Source organism: Saccoglossus kowalevskii, chromosome 2 (genome assembly GCF_978046115.1).
Source record: "Saccoglossus kowalevskii chromosome 2, keSacKowa6.1, whole genome shotgun sequence".
In the NCBI taxonomy this organism is placed as follows: domain Eukaryota; kingdom Metazoa; phylum Hemichordata; class Enteropneusta; family Harrimaniidae; genus Saccoglossus; species Saccoglossus kowalevskii.
In genome coordinates, this window is record NC_140642.1 from 16,460,610 (window position 1) to 16,484,670 (window position 24,061).

General features: G+C 34.6%; 1 protein-coding gene across 3 annotated transcripts; it reads left to right on the forward strand.

The window, feature by feature from the left end:
• The first annotated feature begins 110 nt into the window (after positions 1-110).
• LOC100375797 (uncharacterized) lies at positions 111-22,533 on the forward strand. 3 transcript variants are annotated; one of them, XM_085492236.1, is made up of 18 exons: positions 111-340; positions 2,899-3,059; positions 3,334-3,510; positions 5,408-5,625; positions 6,249-6,429; positions 8,507-8,605; positions 9,306-9,536; positions 11,600-11,710; positions 12,205-12,423; positions 14,277-14,454; positions 15,268-15,541; positions 16,234-16,391; positions 17,546-17,766; positions 18,444-18,583; positions 19,258-19,441; positions 20,037-20,189; positions 20,347-20,600; positions 21,146-22,533. In XM_085492236.1, the coding sequence occupies exons 1-17, from the start codon at positions 169-171 to the stop codon at positions 20,584-20,586; spliced, it is 3,117 nt and encodes a 1,038-aa protein (XP_085348362.1). In that variant the 5' UTR covers positions 111-168; the 3' UTR covers positions 20,587-20,600; positions 21,146-22,533. The 3 variants fall into 3 exon arrangements, with proteins under 3 accessions (XP_085348362.1, XP_077864315.2, XP_085348364.1); XM_078008189.2 differs by lacking the exon at positions 21,146-22,533 and having other exon boundaries at positions 20,347-21,117; XM_085492238.1 differs by lacking the exon at positions 21,146-22,533 and having other exon boundaries at positions 15,286-15,541; positions 20,347-21,117.
• The last annotated feature ends 1,528 nt before the right edge of the window (positions 22,534-24,061 follow it).

Consider the following 24,061-nt stretch of genomic DNA (forward strand, 5'->3'; position numbering starts at 1 on the left):
GGAACCTAAAACATATTACTGAGATCTAATCTCCGGACTTTTCAGGAAGCGGTGACAATGATCGAAGCACGCATACACTTGTAACCGCCCTCAGTAGGTATAGCGCAGGGACTCGTCGACTGACCGCAAAGGCCCCTAGGCGAGAACGAAGTCAGTGGTTTGCTAAATATGGCGGTGTCTTCGTTGTACCTGGGTGTTGACGTTGGTGGTACCAACACTGACGCTGTAGTGTTGAGCGGAGATAAAGTGACAGGATGGGCGAAAACTGCCACTACCAAAGATATCACAAGTGGTATAACAATGGCAATAATGGGGGCTCTGCAGGACATGAAATCCCAAGGTAATGTAATGCTGTGTGTATGGAGAGTTAATCAATCATTGTTTTTGGTACCTGGGCTATCCATTAAAAAGTCCCCGACTTTGTCTATGGAGGTACACAGGGCTGTGGTGGGGGACATCTATCAACCGAACGCGTTCCCGTATATCCAGCGCAGGGCTATGTAAAGTCATGTTTAAAGGGCGGCAGTCGTCGTGTCGCGTCCTGTTCGATATGGGACTCATAGCGACGTATACAACGCGTGTAAAATACATTGTTTATTCCACAGTCCCTCTATCTCATGGGTCCATGATAGAGGGACTGTGTTTATTCACATGAAATTCGAACACGCGCTGCGCGACGACCACCGCGCTTTAAGTCTTGTTGGGTTGCAAAAAAGGAATACAAGAGAAGTGGACCTGTTTATAAGTAGACCCACAGTCCCTCTATGGTGGACCCATGAGAGAAGTGGGCCAGTCGGAAGTGGACTTATCACTATATATTCGTTGTCCATTGAAATTACATTTTTTTAAAAATTTTATTATTTAATATAACTGAAGACTTAAAACTTTTAAACCCCAACCCAACAAAGCTACTGTGCAGCTACATAAAATGGGTCAATTTTGTGGTTAGAAAATAATCAGAATAATTACTAAATTAAATTATTAATTACAGATTATTTTAATAATTTAAAAATTTGAATAGCCAAAAAGTAAACAATGACCTGTCAAATGTTGTATCATTGCAGTATCACAAGCACAGTTTAGCTTAGCCTGACAAGGTTGTGTGAGTTGCGTCCTCTGCAGTGCTCCAAACCAAACACACCAACACAAACGATGTAGTTTTTCTCTTCCCCGACAATTTTTTGTTGGTATCAACCAAATTGCAGGAATGTCAGATAGTGACAACCATCAAAGAGTACCATTCACGGCTTTGATTAACGATGAATCCATGACCACCAAAATGAATATTCATTGAATCTCATTGGCAAGAAGGCATGAACTTTGCGAATTTGCAGTATTGATCTTGCGACAAGACATACCCTATTCTGTCAGGCGTTAGTAGGGTCTGATGCTGTTCAGCTGGCAAGGGCGCCACTCACGCCTACATGTCAGGTCAAGTTTAGCATTGTACTGTGTGTGGGGGGGGGGGGCAAGGGAGGGGTAGCTGGTACAGGTTACAGGAAATAAAAAAGGCATTTTAAGTTTTTACAGAAAATAAAATGAAAGTTTCATTTACAGTAATTAAAATTTTAATTTAAATTACATTATTACGAAAATAAAAACAATTGATTACAGCTTACGAAAATACCCCTTGCCGACCCTCTATCTGTGACAAATGTGAATATTGGCACATCTTAGGAATAGAAAAGAATATCTTTAATAACTTTCTTTTATTTATAAGACTTGGGTATTGGTAAACACACGGGTTTATCACTATGCTGTTAATTAGCATGATATGGAGCATGGTGGTGTCATAATAATGCATTGAAGGTTGAATAAAAATACCATTGTTACCTACAATGATACCACGGTTACTAAAAAAGAACCGTGATGATACCAATGTCAGGAATGGTTATTTGATTGCTTTAATGTAGAAGTCTACTCATAAATTAAAATACCCAGAATTTATTCATTTTGCAATAAACTGTACTCCAAGGCAATACGAGGATATTGACCTAAAAAAAGTTGGGGGTCACCAGTCTTTTTTTTTTCTCAAGAAAATGATGGTTGTATTTTAGTGGAAAGTCGCCATTTTGGCACTATTATAACACTTTTACCATATGTTCCTATGGCAGAGATATTATGCAATATCTAAAAATCTACCTTGTAACTGTTCCCCTCCATTTCACTCCACACACAGCAAAAAGAAACATCAAGATTTGGAGCTATTGTCTGATAGCTAGTAGTAGGTGTAATATGGTGGGCTAGTTCAAGTTGAATTCCGATTTAAAATATCTGCCACTAAATGTTTTCAAGTTCCTTACTGCATGACGATGCCATGGTCACTTTTTCTGTGCAGTTGCGTGTTCAGATATGCATGACTATTGTCTGAAGGTAGGAATGTTATCCGTGCCTCAAACTGTTTAAGCAATAATTCCTGCAGATCGTCCTTCGCAGTGGAGAACCAGATAAGGTCAAACATTTATTCACCGTCAGCATAACATATTTTATTGGTATGCCTATTATGTCACTCTGATTAAAATCTGATGTATGTATAGCTCCTCCCCCCATTTATTTTCATTTTTTCATTGTTATTCTTATTTATTTATTTCTGAATATTTCTTTGGTTTTACTTGCCATTATCATACATATTTTGTAATATAAATTTATTTCTTGTTAATAATTAATTTGTATGATTGTAATGGGACTGTGTATTAATTATTAAGTTTTTCTATATTTCATATCTCAGTCGTCTTTAAAAAACTAAAATGAAAGCAACAAAAAAGTCATAAACAAAAATAACAATAAAAATGTTAGTATAATAAATTGGAGACTATAAAACTATTGATTTTAATCAGATTGCCATTACTGTTTCAGATCACTTGATTGAGTTATTGGCTTAAAAACTTTTATTTTCAGGTCACCAAGGTCAAATATCGCAGGTCAATATTGGCACTACACATTTTCTCAACGCAGTAATTCAGAGAAAAAATCTGGCAAAGGTATCAGTAATCAGATTATGTGGACCAGCTTCAACCAGCCTGCCACCATGCATTGATATCCCATCAGATCTGTCAAAGGTGAAAGTCATACATAGGAGTATACCTACGTAGTTGTGTGTTTTTAATTATTAGATCAAATAGGCATTATTTATTTATTTACTTAGCTCACAATTAAGGTCCAACTTGTACTCTTACAATTGCTTAAAAATTGAGTGCCATTCAAGCGTAAGTTTTCAACTGAAATATATTATATGACCATTGAATGTCAAAGCTAGGTCATCTTACATAACATAAGTTTAGTCAAGGAATTTTTGTAATTCATGTCAGGTATTTGTTTTTTTCTTTACATTAGGTAATATGTGCATCTACACATTTACTGCAAGGTGGATATGAATACGACGGTAGAGAAATAACATCTGTGGATGTACAGGAAGTTAAAAGTTGTATTCAATTATTGAAAGAGCAAGGAATTAGAAATGTGGTTGTTTGTGGTATATTCTCTCCAGTTAATCCAACCCAAGAATTAAAGGTATGTGCATTATAGATTATCATAACATATCTTGGATTCTTCATAAAAAGTCAACATCATGAAATTTTGTGGGGGTGAAAAAAATTTACATGAATGCCATAAAATCCTGAAATATATTATATGCTTTACAATATTGAACCAGTACATATTTTTAAATGTTTGGGAGGGCAATATCATTATTTGTTGCCTGTTCAAGGGATGGTGGTCATGATTATAATATTGATTGAGCCAAAGGCATGGATATCATCAATATTATGGTCATAACCAACAGCCCAGGGGCTTGTCAACTGACGGCAAATCCCCTACCACAAACACAAAGTGCGAGAAGTGAGGACACTCCTCATCCCTGATGTCGTCACAACTATAGATTATCTGAATTTTAGGCAGTGATACACAGTTTAACTTAGAAAAAACTCACACAGGGTGAATAAATTATATTGTCCTCTTATTTAAACCAAATCTACAGTTTGGAATCCACCGTAGTGATCCCAGATACACTGTATCAGTGGCAGCTTTGCTGTTTATAGTTGTTTCATATAAAGAATATCCTAAACATCTAAACGATGTATCTTATTTAATATCCATTCCGGCATATTCACAGTCTATTTTGGAGGGCTAAAGTTTCTTCAAAACATTGAAAGCAACATCGACTGGGACAGCGGTAATGCAGATGTCATTTGTGTGATATACCAAGTGTTTTCTACTTAGCAGGCATTGAGATGTGATAATGATATACGAGTATAAGTACATATCATACAAGACCATTATTCAGTTATATGACCAGTATATAATAATATATATTTAAATAATAACACATGTATGTAAAGGTAATATCATGATTTGTTGCCTGCCCAAGGGATGGTGGTCATGACCATAATATTGATAATGCCAGAGCCAAAGACGAGGGCATCATCAATATTATGGTCATGCAAATCGTGATATTGCCCGAATAACCATGTGTTATTTATATTATCACATCGAGAAGACATCCACCATGCACAAATACATCTAGCCATACACCACTCACACCCACTCTCCCACAAAATAACAACACTTATATTTAAAGTATGGAATATTTAAAGTAGGCAATATTTTATTTTCATGTATTATAACAAGTGCCACATTACTCAATGTCATACATACATTGTTTGCTGAAAAAACTGCGAAATACACACAGTAAACACTATTTTCAGTCACGGATACTAAAAGTGAACCACTCAATTTATCGAGTATAACATTTTTGAAATGAACTGAGAAAATTTCAAACGCAAGTTATTTAACCACTCGCAAGATAAAAATGTCAGAGTGCCGTAGAAGTGTTTGAAATTACTTTCTCATGAACATACTACACCTTCTAGTCACAAATCACACAGTTTAGAGTGTTTTCGATTAGCATCGGCGTGGAGCGCGTAGAAATGCTCACAGCATAGAACACTGCTGCAGCGATTCGGCTGCGACGTTTCAGTGGTGGCTTTGACGTACATTTTTGCTTCATATAAAGAATACCCTAAACATTAAAACAGAGTATCTTACTTAATATCCATTTTGGCATGTTCGCTGTCTTTTTTGAACGTCTAAAATTTCTTTAAAACCTTGAAAGCAACCCTGAAAGCAACAACAAGCACCAGCCGGGCAAGCACCAGTGCAGCGAACGACAATTTGTTATGCGCAGTAGTTTCAGTGACGTCATCCATGTGATATACCCGTGTAATATCCCCTTGGCGGGCAATATACCAGGGATGTAATATACATTTTTATTCAACCAATCATAACAGGCAAAAAAGCAGTGAGATGTGATAAATATATATATTGTGATCATTAATTATTGGTATATCCTATGCAAAAATCATTCATTCATTCATTCATTCATTTACTCATTCATTCACCTGATGTTTAGGTGGCCTCCATATTTAAAGAAGAGTACCCTGATGTCAGTCTAACTTTGTCACACACAATAAGCCAAATTGGTTTGCTGGAAAGGGAAAGCGCAGCAATATTGAATGAGAGTTTAAAGCCACTCTGTTTACAAACCATCAGTGCCTTTCAGACTGCCCTGCAACAGCTGGGACTTGATTGTCCTTTTTACCTGACCCAGAATAATGGCACAATTCTCAGGTAATACCGGTATACACGGTTTAATATACATCTAACATAGAGAAGCTTTACAGTATTAAAGGGAGGTGGTCGTCGTGCCGTGTCGTGTTCAAAATGGGACTAATAACAACGTACGCAACACATGTGAAATACAAAACATTGTTACATTTAATGTCATGTTTATGTATAATATTCTATTGTGTGGATGTTACCTGCATAGCAGTTTGCTCTTCCACTAACCAGTCATAATAGATTTCATGTGTATAAATCTTGTAATGCAACCATTATTTGTTGCCATTAGCTAGTTAAAGACATAGCTATGATTTACATAAGACAGAAATTAATCACACGCCATATTTGCCCCTATTGTAAACCTGTCCAAACTGAATCATGTGTAAATTGCTAAATTGTTTTTACGTTGCAAGTTGGAAACATTGATGCTCAGAGCATTTGGACCATTCAAAATCTGTCCAACCTTCTGGCGCAATATGCGCAAGCATACAAACGATGAACGTGCAAACGCTAACAACAATTGCGATAAAATCATCAAATCGTGAAAATACGTAACAGTGAAAATTACTGTAGGTAAATAGTTTACAGTACTCCTTGTACTTAATAAGATACTTTCTATTCCCTCTGCTCAGTGCTAAACACGTCTTAGAGTTTCCAGTGCGTACATTTTCATCTGGGCCAACAAACAGTATGCGAGGAGCAGCACATTTATCTGGAGTTAAAGATGCTATTGTTTTAGACATTGGTGGGACGTCTACTGATGTGGGTTGTCTGAATAAAGGACTTCCAAGGCTTGCTTCAACACATGTAGAGGTATGAATCTTCACATTTTCAAGTGTAGTGAAATAACATTATTGTGAATTACAAAAATTTATTGAGCTTCCTTCTTTTATGACTGATCCATTTTGCAGAGTGAAACCATTATCTAGTCCACTACTAGTTGACAATGAGTACCGTAATCATTCTATCACTTTTGCTGAAACAATAATTTTTAAATTTTCGTTCAGCAATCTGAACCTGTTCTGATGAATGCATTCAGTGTGACCTTTCTGCCTCAGTAGAAGTTTTTTTTACTATTGACAAGGATTAAAACTATCGATACCGTAGTTAATCTGTGAGGTTTTTGACTCTCGTTTGCAAAGTTTGCAGTTAGTGTGTCTGTCTGTGTGTCTGTCTGTGTTTGTTCCACTGCTATCTCGAGAACCATACATCGTTTTTTGATGAAACTTGGTGCATAGATGCTCTGGGCCAATGCGCAGATTTGATTAGGTTTTGGTAAAAAGCCATGCATATTAATTACCTAATTTGCATGATAATTAGCTGATTTTTAGCTGTTCCATGACTGTTCCACTGATATCTAAAGAACCACTCATTCGATTTTGATGAAACTTGGCACATATATGCTCTGAACTAATGTGCAGATTTGATTAGTTTTGGGTAAAAATCTCTGCAAACATTAATTACCTAATTTGCATAATGATTAATCAATTTTTGGCTTTTTCACTGATATCTCAAGTACTACTCATCACATTTCAATAAAACTTGGTATGTAGATATCATAGAACACTGCACAGACCTGATAGTTTTTAGGGTGATATCAGTACATATTAATTACCTATTTGCATAATTAATTAATTTTCAGCTTTTGATATTTTAAGTAGTGATCATCACATTTCACTGAAACTTGGTACATATTTACTTAAGGACTGTGCAGAGACCTGGGTTTTGGGATCAATATTTGTGCATATTAATTACCTAATTTTCATAATTAGTTATTTTCCCCCAATGAATGTTCCATTGATAAATAAAGAACCACTAATTAGATTTTAATGAAACTTTTAAAGAGTATTCATCATCACATTTTAATGAACCTAGGACTAAGCAGAGACCAAATTAGTTTTTGGTAAATATTTATGCTTATTAATCACCTAATTAAGATAATTAATTAACACTGATATCTCAATTACTGATCATCACATTTGAATAAAATTTGGTACATAAATGCTTTAGGACAATAGACAGGCCCGATATAATTTTGGGTTGAAATTTGTTCATATTAATTCTCTAATAATAATTCATAAATTTTTTGTTCTAATCACATTTCAATGGAACTTGGTACATAGATATTACATTATGCAGGCCTTATTAGTTTTACACTCAAATCTGTTCATATCAGTTACCTGATTTACATAATTAGTTTTCAGCTATTCCATCAATATCTCAAGTACAAGTAATTTTGAATTAATTTTTAATGTGTTTGAAATACTCTCAGCACACAGGAGTTCTTTCCAAGCTTTCTTTGATTTTTTATTGACAAGGATTAAAACTACCGTAGTTAATCTGTGAGTTTTTTGTGTTTTGTTTCCATTTTTTAAATATGTTCTATTTGAAATTAAATCAATGGATATTTTTACTTCTACAATCAAGTTTCCGGTACCTCTGATGAAATATATTTTTTTTTATTCCAGTATCCCAGCTCCAAAAATAATTATTTGTTGTATATTGTCTGATTTCAGTCCATTATTTGTGTGAGCACCTGCATGTCTGCATCTTAAACATATTTATTGTTTAATTCAACTTTTCTATAGAGATATGACATTCTTTTACCGATATCTTCAAAATAATACACTGATGATCTTCTGGTAGTGAGATCTGATCTAAGTGATCGTACATGAATTGTGTTTTTAAGCTGGCTAATTTTTGACAAGATATTTTTGCTCAAATATTTATTTTACAGATTTTGACGGTAAATTCTAAAAATGGTCGACAGCGTTTTGCACTGATTTTGACAGTGGCTGTATCACTGATAGAAAATGTACTAATTCTAAAGCAGATAAAAACATATACTAATGTAGCACATTTTCCTTCAAATTATAAAAAAAATATTTAGTTGGGTGGAGTGAGAACCAACTTTAGGATGCCTGATGTGCTATGTATAGGACTTGGCGGAGGTTCACATGTAAATATGGTACAGAGTAACAATGGAAAAGTAAGTTGAAATAATTACATTATTATACGCTCCATTAGTAGTACAACTTGCCCTTGTTGAAAATTGCAGAGGTGCTTGTATGGGCAAAATAAGAAGCATTTTATGATTCAGTGTATTATATTTTTGGAGATGCGCTGCTAATAGAGAAAATATGGTGCTTATCTTGGTCAAGGAACACTTGTAAACACTGTATAGAGTAATGATGGCAAAGTATGTTATAATGTTGTTTTGTGAACAAAAAATACTCGTTATAGAGAACTATACCAGCTATATGCAGCTAGACGTTTTTAAAAACTGAAATGTGATTGGTTAGCAATTTCATGACGTCATTCCACTCGTCAGTCACACTGATACACTACAGGAATATTTCTCTACAGTGGCAAGTGATGGCGATCAATAAAAGTCCCTCGTGCTTTGCGTTATTTGCTTGATTTCGCAAAAGCATTGCGGCATTTGATTAAATCATGTTAGTGCAAAAAAAACATTAGGCCAGAGGAACTGTCAACAGTCTATATTCAGTGTGTGATATCAATCGTAGCTAAAGAAATTTACTCATATGTTTACTATCCAGTAAAATTTTTGAGTTTTACAAAATTCCAAACCATATTTCTGCATGATTATTTAGCAATGAATACTGTGTATGAGTTTCATTTTCAACAGTTTCAGTTTCTTTAATAAAAAAATCAAACTTTTATTTCAGAAGTCTGTCAAAGTCGGCCCACTGAGTTGTGGCAACAATCTTACTGTCCAAGGGATGGTCTTTGGTGAACCAGTTGGTGAAAAGGTGTTGACAGCAACAGACATTGCAGTTGCAGCAGGACTTGTAAACTTAGGGGACCCTAGCAAAGTGGCACACTTAGACAAGCAGTTAATTGACAGTGCAGTTGAAGAAATGCATTTCATGGTAGAGTCTGCAATTGACAAAGTTAAGGTGAATAAACTTTCATTTCATTTTATTATATTTTGTGCACATATTTTATCTAACTTATTTTCATACTGATTTGGGTTCTTAATGCTCAATAATAAATTCTACTTGAAGTTTCAGACTTTTCTAACCTGGAAGAAGATCCTGTTCATTCCATAATTGTTACATGCATGTAATGCAATGCAAAATATTATCGTCTATGTTAGTTACATGCACAAGTTGACCTGAAACTATGTCATTTGACTAGTTTAGATTAAAATGAATCCGCAATTAGAATACTCATATTTTCTGTAACTGATAAATAAATTGACAGCATTTTTTTTTTCCAACCAAAAGATCACCCACCTGCGGTGTATCGGATAAATACATTATGCTTTGCTATGGTCATATTTCAGTTCTCTTAAATTTCACATTTTAATGATTTTCAGCAAATGTTAGCAACCATTTTTGCTAATAGGCTATGAGGATAGTGTTGCGCGCATGCAACCAAACTGTTCTATTAAAAATAATTAAGAATATTTTGCTATTGTTAGACTGACAGAAAAATACTCACAATTATTTACGCAACACTATTTTGCAGTCCGAAAACAGGGACTTATGTTTTGCCCTCTGTGCGTCCATGCGTCTGTGTGTCCATGCTTCCGTCTGTGCGTGCATGCGTCCGGACCTGTATCTTCAAAATTCCTGGACCAATCACAATCAAACTTCACACATACATCAAACATGATATTATACATATGCACATCAATTTGTTTCACAATCTGATTCAAGATGGCCGAATGGCAGCTATTTTTGTTCTGAAAATCATCAAAATCAAGCATTCCTCAGCTGTTTACAGATGGATTTTGTTCAAACTTGGTATATATGTTGGACATTATAGGACCTTGATGCACATCATTTTGTTTTTCAGATAAAATTCAAAATGGCCGACTGACGGCTATTTTGTTTTAATGAATGTGGTTCTAGTGGCATATCTCTGACTTGCTGTGACTGATTATGTTCAAATGTTAAATATTCATTATACATCATGTCATAGATATACAGATATATTGTTTTGACGATCCTATTAACAATGGCCGAATGGTAGCCATTTTTGTGCTAAAAAATCATCAAAATCAAGCATTTCTCAGCTGTTTACAGATGGATTTTGTTCAAACTTGGTATATATGTTGGACATTATAGGACCTTGATGCACATCATTTTGTTTTTCAGATAAAATTCAAAATGGCCGACTGACGGCTATTTTGTTTTAATGAATGTGGTTCTAGTGCCATATCTCTGACTTGCTGTGACTGATTATGTTCAAATGTTAAATATTCATTATACATCATGTCATAGATATACAGATATATTGTTTTGACGATCCTATTAAAAATGGCCGAATGGTGGCCATTTTTGTGCTAAAAAATCATCAAATATCAAGCATTTCTGGCATTTATGGATGGATTTTGTTCAAACTTGGTACATACATTAGACATTATGGGTTCCTGATGCACGATATTTTATTATTTAGATCAGGTTCAGAATGACTGATTAGTGGCCATTTTGTTTTAATGATTGGGCCTCTAGAGCCATATCTCTGACATGCTTTGACTGACTATGTTCAAATTTTATATATTCATTATACATGTATTCAAAATGGCTGCATGATTTTGTTTTAATTAATGCTGTTCCAGAGCTATATCTCTCAATACTCGTTTGACGATCAGATACAAATGTCAATCATTTGAATGTAAACAATCATCATAATCATATTCCTGACATGTTTATATTCCAGCTATATTGCTATATACAAAACTATATATCTTAAATTTGATAACTAACGGGGACTGTGTCATGCATGGCTTGTTTGTTTCAATATCATTTGCTTTTAAAATATGTTTTAATGCATGGATTTACAAAGACATGTTTTTTATTTTGATCACTAGATATATACATGTATGTATGAGAAGCACATGCACCAAATATGTCACATATATGTAGTAGCCCCAAAACTCAAAGTGTTAAATTTGATATAAATAGCATGTGTTTCAGTTGATATTTTGACTTTTGATTTCTTGTATTTGTAGTTGAAATCCATGGACCAACCCATAATACTGGTCGGTGGGGGCAGCATTCTAGTTGATGAAAGGAGACAGTTACAAGGGGTATCTACTGTTATCAAGCCGCCACACTTTGAGGTAACAACCTAATTTTCATGAATGTCTGTATTGCACTCATCAACTGTATGTCTGTTTATTTGGGTGAATTGTGGGTAAGAATGTTGCATTCCTGTTTCTTGGAATTATGTGGTTCTGTTCATTCAGAACCAAGAGATGATGGTAGAAACAACTTTATTCACTGCTGTTAGTTATGCCTGCCCAGCGGCCATCTTGGAATGCAACAAATATACCATGTACATGCACCTAAGGGGGCCTCTCACATTACATCACTACATTCTATCAATACTATTTTCTAAAGTATTGAATAAGAGAAATCACATAAATACTGTAGTTTGATGTATGTGATCTAAATATATGACGTCTGATTTTCTAAATGTACTGAGGGAGGGTGACAAAAATAAAAGCAAATTTTTGAAATTGTAATTATTGTGAACATTTTTTGAATTTCAATTTGTGAACAGCTCAAGTTATTGCAGATGTCTAGGTTTTATCAGTTGTCAATCATCACATAGGTTGCAAATGCTGTAGGGGCAGCCCTGAGCCAAGTGAGTGGTGAAAAAGATGTGGTGGTGAGAATGGACAAGGCAGTCCAAGATATGCTGAATGAAAATTCAACAGACGATGAGATCAAAAAGGCCAAAGAAATTGCAAGACAACATGCTATCGATGCGGCAAAGAAAAAGGCAATCCAGGAGGCAGTGAATGCTGGAGCTGATGAGAGCACAATAGAGGTGAATAAAACTCCCATAGTCATAGCAACATGCAACATACAATGTGGATAAAATGCCAAATTCTCTGTACAAGCATGACACTTAAGTCTTATTCTTGTCAACATTGTGTTTGAAGAATTTGACATCTTAAGTGATATGTGTACTGTAATAAATACAACATCTATGGGATTGGCATTTATCATTTAAAATTTATCATATGCCAATAGTCGAGCATAACTTAGCTGTTATTTTTTCAGCATCGTTATCAAGTCCAAAAATTGCATGGAAGATTCTCAGTTCAGCGATTAAAAATGGACTATATTACAAAATCCATATTCAATGGGAAGAATTTTTCATTAAGATTAGTTTGGTATACACACCTCACTCTTGCGTCGTTTCTGAATGGTCATGAGGTCCCTCCATTTTTAATTTGTAGGACAAATGTTTTACTCATGTTACAGCATTAAAGCAAATGTTGAACATTACCTTCTTCTTAGTTTAGTTGTTTTTACTAGTGCACTCCTGAAGACAAATTCTAACAGAAGTGCATGATGGGTTTTGTTATAGTGACTGAGTTTCTGTTACGGGTAAATTAGTGACATAATTTTTTGTAAGGAAATCTAAATGAAATGCAGTATTGGCAACTAAGGATTAGTAGAAACACAGAGTGACACTAAATAACTCACTCAATAAATGTTGAAATATATACGGTTTCAAGTAGTACTCACAAACACATGAATGCTGGCCAAATTTGTTACAGACAAATTTCAAGAACAAGCAAATTATTATTTCAACTAGACTATGAAATTAATACATGGGACTCTATGAGGGGAAAAGTAAAACACCTCCTGTTGAATTATAAAAAAATCAATTTTTTGTTTAATGTGTTGAGAACTACATTTTATCAAATATATAAATAACAAAAGGTTGTCACTGACCTTTTTATTAATATATGACAGTTTTCTGTATGCTATTACATTGACAACACAACGTTCTCTTGCGCATTCATGTAAACCTGCAGGTTTTCGGACTGTATTTATCACCTAACGTTTGTGATGCTTGCATGTGTTTCACTGTCACTTATGAGGTATTATACATTTTCTTTGCCAAAACACTTGTACATTTACAATATCAAGTTTTTTTTTCTAGAACAAAGGAGGGAGCACTGCAATTTAGTGGCGCCACCAAGTGGGGGGAGATAGGGTTCTCTCTACGAGGGTGTGGAGTTTTTGATAATTCTAAGTTAAGCATGCTATGGCTTCCTTTAGGCCAAAATTACTATCAGACAGGTAATAGTTGAAGACTGGCCACATGTGATCCCTGGTCAATCAGAATTTTATGGTTGCCAGAGGATCTGCTCCCCAGGATAAGGGGGCGCATGGCCATGACATGAGGGTGCTGCACCCCTGTTCCCTTGTTTAAAAAAATCCCTGATATCTTTGTTAATTTTGGACCATGTGGCTACAGGTGTATAATAGACAAGTTTAGAGTTGCTGGGCATGTTTCATGGTTGTTATGTTACTGACCACATTTGTAACAGAAAGGGGGGGGGGGTATGTTGGATATACATGCTTGTAACTTGTCCCCCAGAAAAATGTTTAGCAATATGGGGATATAAATGTTATTTTGTCTTCATTCATTTTGAGTGTATAAAAATGTAAAAACACGTCAAAGGTACTGTCAACAATCTAGAATCAATTATGCGGTACAAAACTGAAGCTTGTATAATAACTGCCTGGAAGTGAAGCCCTGTTTATGCATTCCCCCAACATTTGCAGGCAGTGTAGCTTAGCAACCAGGGAACTTTAAGATCGCAAATAGATCTATTGTGGAAGGTGACAAAATTTGACTTTTAATAAACTTTTAATGCACAGATTACAGATTTTGAAGAAATACCGTTGACCTACCTGACTGGTAATGCAGTGAGATACAAAGTACAGGCCATAGGATCTCTCAAGTTAACTGATCAACAAAGTCATTCTGCTACTGTTGATGTGGTTGTCAAGCAACCAGAGAAAGATGAAGCTCCTCAGGAAGTATTACAAAGTCAAGGTTAGTATGTACAGTGAGCAGTCCGTTACACTGTAACTCTTTCAATTGACTCAGTACTGTTATCTGAGCTCCTAACCAAACTTTTATTTTGTGATGATGATGATGATGGTGATGATGATGATGGGCCTGCTAGTACTGCCCCAAGACCATAAGAATAAAAGAAAATCACAAATTATTATTGATGCTTTGAAAATAGTCACCTACTATTTTATCAAATTTGGTTCAATGCATGGAAGAATCTTATTTTTAACTGCCAACATTATGGTGGAAATTGATTCAGCTCAGCAGTTCAAAATGAGCAGTGTGTAATGTTTTGTTTGGTGATTTACTAAAACAAATAGAAGCTTAAAAGTAGAGGAGGTATGATATTGTATCAATAAGGATCAGTCAAACTGGTTAGCCATTTTTATCAGTACCAGGCAACGACTAGTGTGACTTCTTGCATTTAGAGTATTTACCATCAACCATGTTTATAATATTCAATGGTTACATTGTGTCCAACGTCATTTGAGTCAGTGTGTGTTACAGTGAAAGACACAAAGCTATAGGGCTTTGCTTAAAATGTATATATATATAAAAGTTTGTAATCATTCAAATATTCATTCATGCACACACATTGAAATGGGACAAAATATAACACCTTGGTATCCTTATATACATTGAATCCAATATTTCTGAAAGATAGTGACCATGGAACCATATTTATTTCAAAATTTAACTTGTGAAAATATTATATATAGCAACTATGGAACTCAAAACACTTATTAGTCAACAATTTGCATTTGTAACAACAATTGCATCTCTGATTTTCAGCTTGTGATCTGTTTAAAGTAGGGAATGCACCTGCACCATCAGAAGAGGCATCAGTGACAGTAGAACCATTGGCGGCGAAAGACAATGCCAGTGATGATCCACACATTGATACTGTCACAGGGGAATGGTTGCTATCAGAGCGAGACATCGACTGTATTTCTATAGGTGCTACTATTCTTGGATGTGGTGGAGGAGGGAATCCGTATTTTTTAAAACTGCAAACCAAACGTCAAATTCAAGATGGTAAAAGAATAAGAGTTATAACACCTGAGAGGTATGGTAGCTCAATATAATAATTAGTAGTCTCAGTTTGCTCACCTTGTTTTAAACTCACAAAGGAAACAGTATATTTCACAGAATACATTGCACAATCTAAAATGTCCGTCATTTTTACTTTTAGCGAGACCCTTCAAAATATGTGGTACATCAAAATTCAAAAAAAGTATTGGTTTTTTGTATTAAACTGTCTAGCATCTTATCCCCACAATTCTTATTTTATGGTCTGATTTCCCCCAGTTATACACAATGTTTTCACTTTTTGTTTTCTGAAAGGCTGCATAAGACTGATTTAAAGCGAGAGGGTCGTCACCTACACATGCGCGAGAATTGAGTCCCAAACGACCATAACAACACACGCTTAAACACAAAGGCTCATGGGTAGACATGTGCAGATGACAACTCCCCCTCTTTAAGCTTTCATGGATTTCATAAATAAGTTTATTGAATATAACTTTTTAGCCAAGTTGTATTAATCAGGTACTTGTAATATTGTTTTGACCTTTCATCTAATAAAGTAGCTAGAGGGTACACACGTACTCGTTATTAGAATCTTGTGGTTCAGACACAAGTTTCTACACAAGTTGAAAGATGATTGTATTCTATATTTATTTTATATATTTTAAAAACTTTCTCTAGATATGTACTTCTGCAATAATATTCATTGCAAGTACATGTTTTTACTTTCAGAATTAATGATAATGGTATTGTTTCTTGTATTGCCTATATGGGAGCTCCGATGATAACGATAGAAAAACTGACTTGCGATAGTGAATTAGTTGGCTCTGTTTTATGCATGCAAAATATACTGAAGTCTGGTTACAGTGATGGCTATATTCAGGATGAAGGTGAAACAATTTACTGATAATTTATCTGGATTTTTTATCTCACTGTGTTCCCTTGGCTGTGATAAATACTGCTGTTTATGTTTTATTCTTGAGCTAGAGCTATATCACAGAATGTTTTATGTTGCTTGGACATGTACCACTGTACCATGGGTTTTTATGGGCTCTGTGTGAGCTGCTGTCGAACAGCATGTAGTCTCAGAACCAGTAAAAACAGCTAATGTCGAGAAAACAAAACAAACTCAACTTAGAGACAATCCAAAACGTCCCAATTAACTGTTATGTGTTGCAGTGGTCTTGTTAAACTGTTCAAGAGAGCCTCAACAACTAACCCAAAAGTTAGTTCTTTTGAGAGTTTTGGGGCTTTGTTTTCAACGATGATGTTTGTCAGGCAGTGAAAATGCATGGATGTCCACTCCTGAGTAACAATTTTAGTTGATTCATTTTTAGTTTTTAATAGACTTAAAGATTGTGCGATTCAAAAATGCTTCTTTATTTCTATTCTCGAGATCATACATTACATTGCTGCATTTAAATACCTATCACATTCAAACTTCACACATATATTATATATCTTGGGATATATGTTTTTCCTGTTGCGTTTGGTTTCAAGATGGGTGTATATTGGCCATTTTTGTGCTAAAATAATCATTAAAATTATGTCCTTCTGCCATTCTGGAACCAGATTTTGGTCAGATTTTCTGCAAGTTCAAGCATTAGACATTATTGGACCTTGATGCATGTCTTTTGTTTTTTCAGATCAAGTTAAAAAACAGGTGATTGGTGGCCATTTTATTTTAAAGAATGATGTTCTGAATTTATATCTCTGATATGCTTTGCCTTTTCATGTTCAAACCTTATAAATTTCTTGATTGGAATTACCAAATAAAAATATGTTTTTAGAAGAGAATATTAGCGCCATCCTGACAGAGTGGAGCTATTCCTAACTTGCTTGTACTCTACTTTATAATTCCTCCGAAAAAATGATAACTGTATGTCTCTGATTCTTTCCAGGGAGATGGTTCTTCTTCATTATTTTAGTGAATATTGTAATGTTTTGGTAAACTTTGTCCTAAAAACAGCATTTCACATTTAGATGAAATGGTGAAGACGATAAATGGTCACAGATATAATAACCTAATGATTCTTTCTCCCAGATGGAATTAATGTCAAAGAGATAGATGGACTCAGATATATTGATGACTATCACAGTGACTGTACATCAGTAATGAAACCGGATGCGACAAATACTTTGACTGCTCTAATGAGTGCTGAGATAGGTGGTCTTAATTCAATGGCACCGTTGTACGTTGGCAGTGTTCTAGATATTCCAGTTGTAGATGCCGATGGTATGGGAAGGGCATTTCCTGAGTTACAAGTATGCATTTATACACATTTTATTATGTAAACCTCTAGCAGCTTATTATCCAAAGTGAAAAAGCAATCTAATATTTCTCTTGTTAGTTGGAATAATGTAAACATAATACCATGCTTGCTAGAAAGACTTTCCAATGTACCCCTACCTCTAATCCTAACCTGACACCACTTTCTATTGCCCACTCAAATTAATTGCATATATCCCTCCTGAGAACATCTATACTTATCTAAAGTCTTTCTTGCTTGCTGCAAGTGAGCAATTTTCTAACTTTGAAGAATATTGTTATCGTTTTTAGTAAAAAAATGATATCATCAACATCAGTACTCTGGGTAAAATGGATTCCACTTTAAACCTCTGAAATTTGTGAAAAAAATCCCATACTATGAATAACAGTAAAAGCACATTAAGAGTGAAATGCATAAAAGAAAACACTTCTGTATTCATTGATCCAGATCCAGATCATGATAAAAATGTATATAAATATTTGGTGAAACAAATGTTTTGTGGATCTCTCAGACTTAGTGTCAAAACCTCTAATTTTACATGCAGGTACCCCTAATGAAGCTTTCTTACATTTGGGTTTGCAACCTGTATCATGATTTCTGTCGGTGCAGAATATGCTGTAAATTACTGTTATAAAATTTCAGCCCAATAATATTTGGGCTCTATTTTTTCAGATGTTTGTTCCAAATATTTGTGGTCTACCTATGCATCCATGCTGCTTGTCAGATGAGAAAGGTAGAAGAGCTGTTGTGTTAAAGGCAAACACTGCGAAAGATATTGAAGATTATATGCGTAAAGTTGTGGTAGAAATGGGGTAAATATGGTTATGAATTTACCATGCATATATGCTGACTACATGAGTGAGGCAAAATGGCTAAATTCAATTCGTGTTTATATGTTTCTTTACTTGAATTAGTCAGGTTCAGACCAAGTTAAACATTGTATGTAATCTATTTCTTACTTTTTCATTATTATTGGCTTTAAATATATCAAAAATGTAAGCAAAAATTGAGGTCACTTTCAAGAAACAGAATTTCAAAAATACTTGCACCAGTTTTCATGGTAAAATTATTCCTTCATATCTTTACATTTTGCTTGGTGAGATGAGATGACAAAAGTCATGTATTATTGATATTATGAAAACATTTAAAAAAATTGGTTTTTAATATAGTGAGTTTTCAGTGTGATAGTAATTTTCTATTATATGGAATGCAAAGTACTTTCCCATAATGCAATGCATATATACATAGTGCCCTGCTTAGTAGTATACAATTTGATTTTGAATCAAACAATAACAACATGAATTTTATTTGTAGTTTTTCTATTTACTTTAACCTACTCTTTAACACTAAAATGGATTGTCTTGTACTTGAGATGATAATAGTTTTCCTAACATATATCATCTCCCAGACAATACAAAATGGCATACAAAATAAAGTCAGGTATGAAATGTATAGTGATGTCCGTATTCACTATGTTCTCTTACAGATGCAAAGGAGCCCTTTCTTGTTGTACATTCAATAAAGAAGACATCATGTCCCACAGTGTGAAGTATTCTATCAGTAGAGCTTGGCGTCTCGGTCAAGCTGTAATTCATGCTAAGAGTATCAAGGCAGACCCGATACAAGCAATATTGAAGTGTGAAAATGGAAAACTTTTAATTAATGGAAAGGTAACACTCTTTTACCAGAAGAAATCATGTTCATACACAAATAAATCTGATCATGTCACACTTTTGTTTTACAGTTTTATTCAAGATGGTTGACTGGAGTTTCTTATTATTTGTAATAACATGCGTCTCTTACACGACCATTTATATTGGTTATAACATAGTATATAACTCCATAATATGTGTAATGTGACACAAATGCACATACAATTTTTTCCAAACATGATACGCATATAGAAATGAAAATACACGATATGACACATATAGAAAAATTAATAAACAGGTCTTGGACGCTTACTATCTCTTGTATAATAAAAATAAAATTTAGATCCTGCATTATATGTGAATCATAGACACAGAACAAACAAAGCTCATAGCAATAAAGATCTATCAAAACACTGTTTGAGATTAGACAAACGTATTTTAATATCGTGTTATGCACAATTGGCGATAGTCAATTTTGATGAGCTAATGGTATTTCAATGACATTTTCCCTTTGGAAAGGTCCATATGTCGGTATTTAACTAACACATTAAAATGTACATAATAGTGAATGCAAATTTGTGATTATCTGTAAATGTTTTTGCTATTCACTCAGATATCAGATGTTGCCAGGACCACAGAACGTGGGTTCAATACCGGGAAAGTGATCATAGATGGATTCGATGAAAATGCTGGAAAGACACTTCATATTGAGTTCCAGAATGAAAATCTGATTGCTACTCTTCACAGCGAGATGGAGAAACCTAAGGTAAACTTAATTGTGTAAAAGTATGAATAGCTTTTAACTGGCTCTGATCAAATGTTGAGATACGTTCTTTGCACTGTAAGCAAACCCACTGTGAATTTAGTATTTACTTCATTATGTTTATTTGACATAATTATGGCATTATCCCTCCACTCAACAGGTTTTAGCATGTGTTCCTGACTTGATCACTATCATTGACACCGACACTGGGGAGTGTATTCCCACTGATGAAGTACGATATGGACTACGTGTCACTGTGCTTGTGTTACCATCAGCGCATGTTCTAAGAACACCTACAGCATTAGAGGTGATTGGTCCACAGGCATTTGGATACTCAGAAGAAGTACAGTACCATCCAGTGTGTGACAGCTCTGCTTATGATCCAATACCACCAATGTAGTTCCTATTCATACAGTAAATATCATATACTGTATATCATGGTATATATAATATCCCTTTAATTGGTGTGAGAATCTTTAATACATATCTTTTAATACTCACAAAAAATATAAGAACACTCTAACAACATCAGAATTCACAAGCAATTTCACAATTCCGGAAGGTGAAAAAACACTCTGTACATGTACCTCGAATACAACATGTGTGTCATAGAAACGTTTTCACTGCGTGACAAAATATAAGTAATGGGCATGGTCTGAACTTGATTCCATATCTGAACTGACACATTATAAAACAGAATGCTGAATTACAAAAAAATCCTAGAAAAATAGGTTTAAATAAGGAAATAGTTGCCAATTCGTATTATAATTTGAACGAAGGCAGTAAGAACTGTATTCCTAATATTACTGGTATGTTTTGGGGTTTAAAATATTGGTCAACCAATTTTATATATTTTGATGTTGTGCTCCAATAGCGTGTACAACATTAGACAACACAAGTTTGAATAGATGTGACACTTTTAACATCAAAACATGTTTTTTTGTATAATTTTATTTTAGTGAAAATGCACAACACAGAATGGCAGACATGGCACTACTTCTATGATGGCGGAAGTGACGGTTCATTGCATTTTCTTTTACCATTCTGTGCAAAACATTGTACACTATGTGTGTTTTGTACTATAGAACGCAAAACTTGCCGAATCGAACAGACTCGAGATAATAACAATTCAGGGAGAGATAAATGGTCCCCCTGGAAACCAACCGGAAGGTGATGCCCTGCTGCAAGTAATACAATTACACTATCTTTCCTTTTGCAATTTAACACCACACACATGTCGATAATATAAATCAACATATGGTTAAAGTGTTTTGACAACTTCTGTGAAAGAGAGATGTCTGGTAAATAGTGATCAATGGAGACGCACAATGTTTACATTTAAATTCACAGTCAAGAATGTTTTTATTATGAATGTTTTTTATTAATGTTTTTATTAGCGTTTCAATGAATAATGCATAATTATGAATACATATGATATATGCAGACATTTTAATAAACTCTTTGAGTGCTATTTTTCCATCCAAAATGCATTGCAAATATTTTCACATTTTGAGAAATTTTCACTCAATTTTATCTCCATTTTGTTCCATATGGACAGTTTCAGATATTGTTTAAGTTTCGGACCAAAATATTTGTCAATTCTTATCAATCTGTAAACAATCATTTTGTCGATGGTGCGAACAAATATCGATGGCGCTCAATAGGGTTACTCTCGTAGCCATATTGTTCTGAACACCAAAACAGCAAGATTTCCAACAAAGTTGCTGACTGGTTTGTTATGCGCGTCTCAGGATCGTTGCATGATTATAACTGGTTTGTTCAAACCAAGGGTGCGCCATTTGGCTAAATGCGCTTATTTATTACGTTAGGACACGCACAAGACACACCATAGACTGTGTCCTGCATTTCATATAGTGTCAGTGCATACACTTTTTTGAATAACATATTTTATATAAAAAATTCTGTGATCAAATGAAAACCAATTGAAAGGCAATCGGATCATGGTCTTCTATTTATATTTGACGTGTCCGAGTCCCCCACTGTTAGTTTGACGTCTCTTTTTGAGGTTGGTTTGACCCAAATTATTTTAATCGCAACAATGTCCAGTCGCACATAGCGAACTACTCAGCAAAGTAACTGGCAATGTTGCTGTTGCGGTGTTCACAACAATATGGTGGTGACGGTGAACAATGTTCACAAATTGTACGTGTCAATAATTAGATGGGTTCATGGGAGAATAAATACAAACATTATATGAGAGATTTGGGTTATGGACTATAACGGTATTTGATTAATTTACTCCACATAGAACAATGTCACATTGGTAGGTTAACTAAGTGTGACAATAAATAAAGAATAATGAAGTATGCATGGAATGAAGAAGAAATTATTAGATGTACATATTCTCTTAAAGCTTTACAAAACGTCATTGTTGTGTATATTTACCTACATTGTTGTATTGTATTGCATTGTGGCAGTGCACAATACTCAAAAGCAGACATGTTTAAGATATTACTGAAAACGTTTAAAGAACCCAGACTGTCGTTGGACCATCCAGCTCCGTAGTGCACCATCAACTTGCATGGTCTGGTTAGCGGTGTGAGTCATTATTAGGTAATTAACAATGACCTACAAGTCCAATTCATATACCAAATATCTCCAATCATTTACTAAACTTAGCCAATCCTAGACCATTGTGATAAATCATATATCAAACCTAACCATTCGTAGACCATTGTGATAAATCATATACCAAATGTGCCAAATCATAAACTAAACTTGGCCAACCCAAGACTATAATGATAAATCATATACCGAATGTGCCAAATCATAAACTAAACTTGGCCAATCCTAGACTATTGTGATAAATCATATACCGAATGTGCCAAATCATGAACTAAACTTGGCCAATCCTAGACTATTGTGATAAATCATATACCAAATGTGCCAAATAATAAACCAAACTTGGCCAATCCTAGAATATTGTGATAAATCATATACCAAATGTGCCAAATAATAAACCAAACTTGGCCAATCCTAGAATATTGTGATAAATCATATACCGAATGTGCCAAATAATAAACCAAACTTGGCCAATCCTAGAATATTGTGATAAATCATATACCGAATGTGCCAAATCATGAACTAAACTTGGCCAATCCTAGACTATTGTGATAAATCATATACCAAATAATAAACCAAACTTGGCCAATCCTAGACTATTGTGATAAATCATATACCAAATGTGCCAAATCATAAACCAAACTTGGCCAATCCTAGACTATTGTGATAAATCATATACCAAATGTGCCAAATCATAAACTAAACTTGGCCAATCCTAGACTATTGTGATAAATCATATACCAAATGTGCCAAATCATAAACTAAACTTGGCCAATCCTAGACTATTGTGATAAATCATATACCGAATGTGCCAAATCATGAACTAAACTTGGCCAATCCTAGACTATTGTGATAAATCATATACCAAATGTGCCAAATCATAAACTAAACTTGCCCAATCCTAGACTATTGTGATAAATCATATATCAAATGTGCCAAATCATAAACCAAACTTGGCCAATCCTAGACTATTGTGATAAATCATATATCAAATGTGTCCAATCATAAACTAAACTAGGCCATTCCTAGACTATTGTGATAATATACCAAATGTGTCCGATCCAATACCAAGTTAAACCAACCCTAGACGACTGTAACTTTTGTGATCAATCATACAGCACATGTTCAATATCTGTTATTGCCACACTCCTCGTCTTCTTAAAACACACTTGTCAACATAAGTGAAATACGGTCATTCCCAAACCTTCAATCACCTTACTCTTCACATGTTTCTCAATGTTCTCAAATACCCTCTGACGTTTTTTGATTAGCTATAATAATAATTTGAGGAA

Excerpts from the sequence above, each read along its gene's own strand:
- LOC100375797 (XM_085492236.1), top strand. The coding sequence starts at position 169 with ATGGCGGTGTCTTCGTTGTACCTGGGTGTTGACGTTGGTGGTACCAAC. Across the intron at positions 6,430-8,506 it reads TTGCTTCAACACATGTAGAG|TTGGGTGGAGTGAGAACCAA; the intron begins GTATGAATCTTC and ends AAAAATATTTAG. Across the intron at positions 16,392-17,545 it reads TGGCTATATTCAGGATGAAG|ATGGAATTAATGTCAAAGAG; the intron begins GTGAAACAATTT and ends TCTTTCTCCCAG.